The sequence below is a fragment of the Lacerta agilis genome, chromosome 9, assembly GCF_009819535.1.
Source record: "Lacerta agilis isolate rLacAgi1 chromosome 9, rLacAgi1.pri, whole genome shotgun sequence".
In the NCBI taxonomy this organism is placed as follows: Eukaryota; Metazoa; Chordata; class Lepidosauria; order Squamata; family Lacertidae; genus Lacerta; species Lacerta agilis.
Genome location: NC_046320.1, coordinates 19,113,163 through 19,124,421, shown reverse-complemented (window position 1 = coordinate 19,124,421; position 11,259 = coordinate 19,113,163). Strand labels below are relative to the sequence as shown.

General features: G+C 46.1%; 1 protein-coding gene across 1 annotated transcript; it reads right to left on the bottom strand.

The window, feature by feature from the left end:
* Positions 1–2,143: 2,143 nt before the first annotated feature.
* On the bottom strand, positions 2,144–8,843 carry FGF20 (fibroblast growth factor 20). Its single transcript, XM_033161081.1, has 3 exons — positions 8,504–8,843; positions 4,938–5,041; positions 2,144–3,236 (listed from the first exon to the last, which is right to left on the bottom strand). The coding sequence occupies exons 1-3, from the start codon at positions 8,796–8,798 to the stop codon at positions 2,991–2,993; spliced, it is 645 nt and encodes a 214-aa protein (XP_033016972.1). The 5' UTR covers positions 8,799–8,843; the 3' UTR covers positions 2,144–2,990.
* Between the last annotated feature and the right edge of the window lie 2,416 nt (positions 8,844–11,259).

Here is an 11,259-nt window from a genome sequence, read left to right as displayed (position 1 = left end):
TGGAGGAGTGCAGAAGGAATAAATTCACTTGTTCCCGTGAAATTAAAGAGTAGGCCTACGTCTAGATGGAATGTATGTCTGTGGTGAACAGTGAAACGCCATCCACTGCCTTTTCTGAACTTCAGTTGCAAACCGTATGTCAGAAACTCTTCCAGGCTGAAGTCTCTGAAGCCTCTGGTGTCAAAGCAACTGGGAATAGCATGGAGTGTACCAATTATGCCATGCAAAACCTTTGAATGGAAGCAACTGAGCAGCTGTAATTCTCTAGCACTACTTCCATGGTTCCTTTCATGGGTTGTGACTAAAGCGAGGGAAGGGTGAATGATGCCTTCCAGAGTCTGAGTATTATTGACAATGCCACTAAATTCCAGCATGAGACTTACCAGTATTTAGGATCCTGAAAAGTGTGGCATCTTCAGGATCTCTGTTCCAAATCTATAGCCATTCTTTAAGCATGTATAATGGTACCGGACACTGCATTTTGTTATCTGTGAGCCTTCAAGCAACTTCAGGCATTAAAGTGGACCAGGATGAAACAGGAAGTGCAAGTAACTCAAGTTTTATCTGTTTCCTGTCTCAGAACTCTCCAAGACAAGAGTTTTCAAAGCCATCCTAACCACCGTGGAGGGTGTAGACAATGCTGGTGGACCAGTGCTCAGACACAGTGAATCATTTATCAACTGGGAGAGTGCTCTAGAACAGTCAGAAAGCTCTTCTTTGCTGTGTTTTTCAGGGGGGGCAGTTGCTAGTAGCAGCTATCATTCAGGAAGTAGTCTAACGTTATTAATATTCTCACAGATCAATCTCCAAAGTGCTGGAGAGATGCAATAAAATCATTGTTGAGCAGGGGTTGGTCTTCAAAGCTACTGGGCTTTTTACTGAAGGAGGCAGTAACCACTTGAAGGCCAAAGGGCCTGTATTTCATTCAGAAAACAGGAATTCCAGGCCAGCAATCAATCCTCAAAATTTAGGTGCTGGGTAGTCAAATATTTTTAATGCTACTATTCTGAAATAAGCAGTGTGGAGGCGCTATCCCTTGCAGTCCACTGCTGCTCATCTCTACTCAATAAATAATACTTCTATAAGTATTCTAATATCTTCAGAAGACAGGAACCTAGGAAGCTGTATTCTGCAGAGATCAGCCACCGGCCGGTCAAGTTCAATGTTACCTACAGCAGAGATGGAGAAGCTGTAGCGCTCTGGGTGTTGCTAAACTACAATTACCTGACTATTGGCCATGCTGGCTACGACTCATGGGAGTTGGAGTTCAATATCTGGGGCTTCTGGCCCCTAGTCTACAGTCACCAACTAAGTCTGTCTCCACCCTGCCTGGAGGATACAAGAATTGAACTCAGGACATTTTATGTCTAAAGCATGTGCTCTGTCACTGAGCTTCAGCCCTTCCTCAGAGTTCAAAATGCTGGTGAAGATCTCACAATGCCCTTTTAAATGATTTATTGAACAGTACGTTTTTAAGGCTGTAATTTTGCAAATCTAAGAGAACGAGTCTAAGAAGCATGTCCCAATAGCATTCAACTCCTGGTCAATGCGTTCATGTTTGACAGCCTCAGTTACAGGGACCAGATTTCAAGTTTTCAAGAGCAGAGACAAAGAGATTTAAGTCACCGAGAGGCAAGTTTCATAGCGGGGCTCAGATACTCACTCTTGCAAAAGACCAGTGTGTTTGAAGAACATCTGTTGTGATTATTTTCTTTCTAATCCAATACAAAAACTGTATCAATGCTATCAGCAGCTGACAGTCACTTTTGTGTTTCCTTTTTCTGTTCAGCATAGCAATTTTTGTGCATTTCTTGAGCACACCTACATGTTTGTAACAGGGGCAAGAAACCTGTGGTCCCTCCAGGACTCTGATTCCCATTATCCCCGGCCTTTGGCCATGCTGGCTGGGGTTGATGGGAATTGGAGTCCAACAACTTCTGGAGGACACCAGACTCCCCATCTCATAACGTAACAGTTACTATCAAGGACCAGAGACATTATGAAGAACCAGAGAGTTGAAAATATAGATACCAACCTCTGTATAATAACCATGTGCAATCTGAGAAACAGGAGTGGGAGAGGACTACCGTTGCCTCTGCTACCACTGATTGACAATTCCATTAAGTAACAACAGTGAAACAAACAGATGGAAGTTTATCTTTAATTCCCTTTTAAATGTGCATTTTTTAAAAAATCCAGTACAAATATAGGGGGCAGTCACAAGGCAGCCAACAACTTTTCCTGTGTAAGGCAACGGAGCGTGCATAGAAATATAACCCCAATTTGTTATTTCTCAACAATGATGTTTCCAGAGATGTTGCTCCATTTGAACTCTTTGGGGGATACAACACACCTTTTCTTGACACTACCTTGGAGTAAATATTGGCACCAAAATTGATTTTTCATTGGGGTAAAGGGTTGTACTCTCTTCATAGCCCAGTAAAAAATAAACTCTGTAATAAATAAATATTTAAAATAAATATATGCACTCTGAAAGTATATAAATTAGGTCCATCCTGAAGGGAAAAACAAATCCGGATTTCACTTCCCAAGTTAGCGCGGTCCCCATAGATGGACACTCCCAAACCACACAGCTGTGCTTTCCCTCACTGGGCTTGCCATTCATTCTTTTCCTGCCATTTCTTCCATTTTCCTACAATCCGCCTCCACATGCTTTAGGTAGCTATTTGTGTTCTAGGTGAAGGGAGAAAGCAATCCAGAACAGTCTGGTTTGAAGTCCAGTTCCAACTTCTCCTTGTCTACTTGACCGGCGCACAAGCGAGCAAACCAAAAAAGAGGTTGACCCACTTGACCTCAAGGCCCACTTTCCTAAATCAAGACGTTGGGCAATGAAGGGCTTGTCTACCACTAAACAGCTTCTCTGACAACCGGCACCCTAGATATCTCAGGAACTCCACAGCATTCGGAAGTCCTTCGTGCTTTGTTACCATTGAGGCTAAGAGGCTCCATTCGCCTCCAGTGTTCCGACTTCAGCTGAATACTAACACATCCTTGTAGAGCTCTGGTACTCGTTCTGGATCCACCGGCCTGGGCAAGAAATGGGTGAATTTCTGGTGTCTTTTGGACCTCGCCCCGTCTCGGGGACTGCCGTCTTTGTTTAGCGCCACAAAGTACCGCCGGCCAGAGTCTCCATGCTTGTACACATTGGAGGAGTACGTGTTGTACCAGTTCTCTTCAAACTGCTCTCTGAAGACACATTCAGGAGTCAGCTTCTCCTGTGGAAATTTTAGGAATAAACACAGAGGTGAGAAATCTGATTAAGAAAATGCATCAAAGGTGGCATCTCTCAAAAGCAGCTTTCCTTTCACTCGCTCAGATAAGAGCTAACTAAATCCCTTAGCCAACGACTGTCCTTAGGCCAACTCACAAATAAATTGTTTTTGGAATAAAAGCTTCTTAAAAGTGAATTTTGCTTACAAGGAAGCTTTCCCTCCAAAAGTCAGTCTAAATGTGTATCTATACATATAAATTAGCAGGTGCATTTTTATGCAGATTTGTACCATGGACCTATTTGTGCCATTTTAAAGATCTAGCAATACCCCTAACCCTCCCCACCTTGGATTACCGTACTGGCCCGAATATAAGCCGCACTTTTTTTCCAAATTCCAACCGTGAAAAGTTAAAGTGTGGCTTAAATTCGCGACTTTACAAAAATGGTCTTTTACGATATCGCCGCTGAAACAGACATACGGTAAAACAGAACAGGTGTGAGTGCCTGCAGAATTTTAAGGGAGCTGCTTATATTCGGGTGTTGTCTTTTTTTCTCCCCCCCCCCCAATGAATTATAAAGGTGCGGCTTATTTGCGGGTGCAGCTTATATTTGGGCCAATACGGTATATCCCCTATGCTTCCAGAAAAGGGACTCTTTTATTAAAGCAATGGATCTATCGCTTCTCTTCTGGAAGCATAGGGGATATACAGTGGTACCTCTGGTTATAAACTTAATTCGTTCCGGAGGTCCATTCTTAACCTGAAACTGTTCTTAACCTGAGGTGCCACTTTAGCTAATGGGGCCTCCCGCTGCCACCGCATGATTTCTGTTCTCGTCCTGAGGTAAAGTTCTTAACCCGAGGTACTACTTCTAGGTTAGCGGAGTGTGTAACCCGAAGTGTTCATAACCCGAGGTACCACTGTACTGTATTGGCCTGAATATAAGATGATTATTTTATTAACAAGGAAAGAAAGAAAGTACACCCCAGAGCTCCACTATGGAGCCGCAAATTTCACTGCTAGCCGTCTATGCTGTGGTATTTATGTGTACAACTCCTTCATTCTCTCTCTCTATTTTGGTGAACAGAGAGTGAACTCGGAGCAGGACTCGCTTTCCAAGATTGATATTTGAAGGAAAATATTAGCTACTGAACCCCTTTACGAATCTGTCTGGACTCCTAGACCAGTTTTGCCAACCTGGGTGCCCTTTCGGACTACAACTCCCATCAGCCCTGGCTGCAGCTAGTAGGTGTTGTAAGTCCAAAAGCTTTGGAAGGCACCTGGGTTGGCTAAAGTTGTTCTAGATTAACAATACTAAGACTCCCTTGTCCCCTCACTCCTTGCAATTTGGACTTCTTTCTTCCCTCAGAACCAAATGTCATTCACATGAGCACCTGGGCCAGGCTGGCTGGAACCGGTTTGCCACCGCATATGAATGAAAAGTGCACCCAATGACTCCTTTAACTCTGCTAGTAGCAGCCAGGGAAGTTGGCCTGGCATCTGGGGAAGGGGCATAGCTCAGAGACAGAGCATATCTTTGCATGCAGAATGGTCCGGCACTAGGTGATAGGAAAGGATAATAATAAATTGGTATGATCCAACTTTCTCTGACACCAGCAGCAAAATTCCCAGTGGCTATAACATTTCAGGTCAACAGGCAATCTGAGCTTATAGCACAAGCTGAGTGATACAATGGTAATACTTACAGAGCCATAAAGTTCTCCTTTCTCATTCATTCCAAGGTAAAGGCCGCTGTCCACCCCTCGAATACTGACTAATCCCACAGCCACGCTGATGAATTCAAGGATACCTGCATTTAGGAGGGAGAAAAACAAATGTTTTCAACTTCCATGCACATTGCAGTGAAGATATATATTTATAAAATATTGCTAAAGGCAGACGGAGACTTAGCTATGCAAAATCTAATTGTAATATTTTGTTATAGCACAGAACACCCTCAAAAGGTGTAGCCCTGAGTTACAATGGTTCAAATACTGGGCATGATCCAGCCAAAACTAAGCACTTTGACACTTCATTGATTTCAACGAGAGTGTTAAGCATGTGCCCAAGTCTCTCCAGTTGAAATCAGTGGAACTTATAAGTGCAACTTTGGCTGGGCTATCCCATTCTCTGTTAAATAATAACAGTAATCAAATATTTGGATTGTTGGAAAGGAAGTTTTTGATAACTGCTTTTAAAAACCATGGCTCTCCCCCCCTTTGAAATATTGCCATCTGATTTTAGGCATGGCTTTGAATCTTTCTTCTGTATTTATCAATGCTGTTTTATTTTCCGAACTCCCAAAGCAAGATAATGAATGTTCTATCATTTGCTTGGGAGTTTTAATTGAAAGTTGCCAGGGTCTTGGTTTGTGTAATGCTGAGTGGCAGCCCAGCCAAATCTTCTACAAAGATCAGATATTAAATCTTCCCACTGCAAATAAATCATCAGAGATTTCAGAGTTCCCAATATTCAAAGTTCCATTGAAAGACATGGGAGGTATTCTGCCTTTCTGATATCATTTTCAAAGAAAAACTCCCCTCCCCTCCCCCGCTCCAATTCATAATAAGCAGGTGATTCAATCCACAAAGACACCACATCAGACAAACCTATTGAGAATGGCGATAGAATAAAGAAGCACCAAGAATGTTTGATCTCGATCTCAAACTCTCTCTCTCTCTCTCTTTGGAGGTAATTATTCTGTGTTTACATGCTGTAAGAAATTTCCCTTCTGTGCAGAACTCTGTTGAACTGACGTTCTGTTCAGTCTGGAAACCTTGATGTTTCCAGCATATTGCAAAATCAGTAAAGAACCTTTTGCAGTGGGTTGTTTTGACTATGGGAAACCTGATAGAAAACCCCTCCATTGGCCTTTTGTGTCTGTTCAAACCCCTCCATGGTTGTCAACAGTAGCAGGTTTCTTCAGATAAGGCTGTGCTTCCTACAATCTGCCCCTTTTTGTTTGCTCTTACAAATTAAGCAACCTTTCCCAATCATGCGTTAAGTCTCCTATTGTCATTAATGCACAGTGTCAAAGCAATGATTCTTCAACATCTACTTTGTTGGCCTGCTCATGTTGTTCGGATGCCTGATTATCGTCTTCCGAAGCAACTACCCTATTCCCAGCATAATGCTGGTGGTCAACAAAAGAGGTTTAAAGACTCTCTCAAGGCAAATCTAAAAAAAAAAATGTAGTATCAACACTGATAATTGGGAAACACTGGCCTGTGAGCGCTCCAATTGGAGAACAGCCTTTACCAGAGGTGTCATGGACTTTGAAGACACTCAAACTCAGGGAGAAAGGGAGAAATGAGCTAAGAGGACAGCACATTTGGCAAACCCTCACCATGTGGAAGGATGTGCGGATCCAGAACTGGCCTCCACAGTTACCTATGGACACACTGCTAAGACCGTGTTCATGGGAAGACAATCTTACTCGGGTACGAGTGATCACCGAAGAAGAAAGAAGAAAGAAGAAGAAGAAGAAGAAGAAGAAGAAGAAGAAGAAGAAGAAGAAGAAGAAGAAAACTTGAATCCTAAACAGAACAAGGGCTTTCTCGGTAGTCACGCCCGCCCTATGGAACGCCCTCCCATCAGATGTCAAAGAAATAAACAACTATCTCACATTTAGAAGACATCTGAAGGCAGCCCTGTTTAGGGAAGTTTTTAATGACTGATGTTTTAATGTATTTTTAATCTTTTGTTGGAAGCCACCCAGAGTGGCTGGGGAAACCCAGCCAGATGTGCGGGGTATAAATAAGAAATTAATTACTACTACTACTACTACTAATGCAGGTCAGAGATGTAGCAAGTTATCGGACTAGTGCCTAGTGTGTCAGGTCACGTGTGGACCTAGGAGACACCTGCTATGCCATAAACTCAATGGTTGGCTTTCCTCAAGTCACCCTGCCTTCTTTTTCCAATCTGTGAAATGGGCATAGTAAAAAAAAATCTAATAGAGCTGTTGGGAAGAGAATTGAACTATCTTCGCAGGAATACAGCCCTAGACTCACAGTCTCCTCACTGCTTTTAAGGCAGGCAGGCGGCCTGTTCTGTCGCATGTAGTGCCTGGCACAACAGAGCTAAACAGATGTGAAACAGCAGTAGCTGCTGCTGTTTATGCAGGCCCAGCACAGTTCAGTTCCACTTTGCACAGCAGCGTCTTGTTAAAGTGCAGCCTTGCACACATTTGCGTACGCCTAACTCCCACTGGAACGCATGGGGCTTAATACACAGGTAGCAAAGGGCAGGGCTGCATTGCAAACAATTAAGGAAGGCAAGACCTACATTCATTTGTTAGGAGAAAAATCAAAGCCCTGGCAAAGATCAGAGTGAAAGGCTGGAATTGACACGCCCTCTTCCTCCCCTCAGCCAGAGCAGTGTGTCCAGGTATGCCGCTGTGGTATGTCTCTGTATTTCCGCATATGCACGCACACACACACACATGCTGCCAACATACAAGCAGTGCAGATGACTGAGCAAATACATATGGTGTTTCCTTTCTAAAAGAAGAGGTCCTGAGGCTCTCTAGCGCAGCACGCCCTGACCTGGAACCCCTCTCTTCTCATCCGCACCAACTAATTACCTATTTCCTGCAGGAAAGCACACCTGTGACCAAAATAGCATGCAACCACCATGAGAATAACTATTGACATGGAAACTGTGGCCCATTGCAGTTTTCAGGTGCAACGCTATTTCTTCCAAGGATCCCACCCACAACGTTCCTCTACTGCACAGTATGGGATGCACCTGTCAGTGGTGCCGGAAAGGCACTCTGCACATGCTCAAGGAAATCTTCTTTTGTTACATCATGCCTACAAGGACCTTCTTTTCCCCCCAAAAAAAGGTTGTTGCTCCAAACAAAGCCTTGCAAACAGATGCTAGAGCATGAGACTCGTAACCTCAGGGCCAAGGGTTGGGGCAAAAGATTCCTGCATTGCAGGGGGTTGGACTAAAATATATGATCCTCGGGATCCCTTCCAACTCTACGATTCTAATGATGCCTCCCCCCCCCCCCAAATTCCCTCAAACTCTTGTCTCCAGCATCATCTGGAGCTACGCTGGCTACCTTTGCCGCGGTCCTAGCCCGGATTTAAAGCGGTTTATGCCTTTAAGCCTGAGGTCCGTTGCTATACCATCTGTTGCTATAGGATGCTTCCGTCGCAAGGGGAGAAGCCGCGGAAGAGAGCGAAGCCTGCTTGGAAAGAGAGGGAAGCAAAGAATCTGGAAGGGAGGAAGGCAGGCAGGCAGGGGAAAGAGTGAAGAGCCTTACCGAAGAGGCTGTGGTCTTGCCGAGTGCCTTGCACGCTGCCGTCGGGCAGGATCTGCAGGTGGAAGCCGGTCCTGCAGTAGAGCTGCCTCCGGCGCAGGATGCCTTGCAAGTGCGCCAGCTCGGTGGCCCCCGACGCCGCCGCGCCTCCTCGGGAGCCCCTCTCGACCTGCGCCAGGCGGTCGCCCAGCAGAGGCGGCCTCTCCGCGGACGGAGGCAGGAGGAAGTGGGAGCCCACCTGCTGGCCAAAGCCCTCCAGGCCGCCTAGGAAGCCCCCGACGTCGGCTAAGGGAGCCATGGAGGAGTCCCAGCGGGGAGGGAGCGAGGAAGGGACGGAGAGGGAGGGCGGGGAGATATATATATATATATATATATTATGGACAGGTAGATGTATGCAGAGAGTCAGAGTCACGCCTCAACGCTCACAGCTGGGGCTTCTCCCGGAGGCCGGACTCCGCATCCAGATAGCAGTTGCCTGTCTGGGGAGGCTCTCCTCTCTCCCTAGGCATGGGGCTGGCAGGACTGTGCTGAGCTTTGCATAAACATCCACAGCCGGTGCTGCTGCTGCTGTTCCTGCTGCTTCTGGCTCGATGCAAGCGAGGCCGCTCCAAAATTGCGCGTGGGGGAAATCTCTCTCTCGCTCTCTATATATAGCCACGTCGGGCGGGTTTCCCCCCTGACATATGCTAATGCGGATGCGCGCCCCTGCGTTTGAAACCCTAGACGGAGTTTTTCTCTCTCTCCTTGCCGCCCCTCCTCTCACACCTTTCTTCCCCTCCGCCTCCACCCTCACTCTGCAGGGACGGAGGGGAGTTCCTAACGTTCCCCAGCCATTCTCTCGCGCCTTGGCGCACGCCCCTTCGAAGTTAGCAGCCTAGGAAACACCCCTCCCCTCCGCCGCCACCAGCACCAGCCCCTCCCCCCCAGAGAGAGAGAGAGAGAGAGAGAGAGAGAGAGAGAGAGACCAGGTTGTTGTCGGTGGGGCGAAGGATGCCGTCGGTTCCCTGCCTGCTTTTGATGTTCAGGCTTTTCTTCACACAGCAGTAAATCGAGAAGGCGCAAAAGCCCAGTTTGGCAAGAGGTGCAGGAGAAAGAAGCAGGGTTGGACTTGGGGAGCTTGCAGTGCATTACGTGGACAGGTGCAAGGAAAGGTAAGCGAGAAGCAGGAGAGAAAGGGCGTTACCTGAGGGTTAGACCTGCCCAGACACACATGAAAGAGCAGCGGGCGGGGGGGAGGCGGGGGAGAGAAAGCAAAAGATCTAACAGTTCCACTCTGAGATTTTTCAGAGCACTCATAAAAGTGTTGCGTTTATTACCCTTTCCTTTTATCACCTTAGGTTTCCCCCCCAAAAGAGGGGGGATTTTGTTTCCAAATGAATTGGCATCGTCAACTGGGGTTTCCCCCTTCCTTGAAGGCTGCTATACTTCATTTATCACAGACAATGTGACACAGGACTATTGTTCTGGTGTGTCTTAATATAGTGCTTAACAATCTATCTGAATAGAGCAGAACAGATGCGTTTCGGGGATCTGGTAGGCTATTGGTGAATATCGACATTTACTGGTCAGTCTCCAGATTAGAAGTGGCCCAGCGGGAAATATCAGAAAATGCTGGTGTTTACCTGTAAATGATGAAGTCAAGTGAATGCTTTCTCCATGGGCATAGACGGGGGGGGGGGGAACTGCCTCCCTAGATCAAGTAGAACAATAGAAATATTTAATTGACCAATCACATCAGTCCTGCCCCCCTAACAAAACTCCTGCCCCCCTAACAAAAATCCTGGCTACGTCTATGGTCATCTGTAAATGACAAAATGTCATTCCCCTAATTTGTGGTGCCCTTCTTCAACCTGGTGCCCTCTAGGTGGTTTGGGCTACAATGCCCATAAACCCTGACTATTGGGCATACAGGGGAGCAGTAGTCCAAACCTTTTGTAGGGTACCAAATTGGAGAAGGTTGGCGTACAGGGAGAAGAGATGCCACAAGTGGGAACGCCTTTCCAGCTGGGTCTTGCAACAGCTTACCAATCAACATCAGCAATGTCAAGTTTCTGACATTGCCTTAATACACGTACACATGTGGCCTTACAGCAGGTGTGATGAACCTCTGGCCACCCAGATGTTCTTGGACTCCCATCTCCCATCATCCCTGTCCTTTGCTGCCTATGGCTGAGATGAGTTGGAGGCCAACAACATCTGGTGGGCCTTAGAGAAATTGTTAGAGCTCACATTATGAACCCATATTACACCAACCAGATTGCCACCAACCATCTTTTGCAGGGCTGTTTTTTTAGAATGGGGAGGGAATGAGGTTCAGCAACTCTATGCATAGAACTGTAGTGCCTGGCTGTGCTTTGATCTGAAAAGCTAATCTTCTCCTGCTCTTTCTAAATGGCTCATCCAATCCTAGGCATGCTCCTAGATCTCCCCATACTGCATACCCTGTAGGGAAGGGGAAGGCAGAACCCAACAATGTTTTCTGCTTTTTTCCATCAGGTCTCAGGAGGCTATAACTGATTGCATACTTGCCACTTAGTGATTTGATAGCACAATCTGAAAGATGTTTACTCAAAGCCTTATTGAGCTCAATAGGGCTTGCTCCCAAGTAGGTAAGTTCATAATTATTGCAGCCTGAGAGTGCAAAGCCAAGCAGGTCTACTCCAAAGTAAGCCTCACTGAGTTCAAGGGGCCTGACTCTCAGGAAAACTAAACCTCTCTCCCCTCTCCCTTCTCTCTCTCTCCCTCTCCTTGGTGTGCAT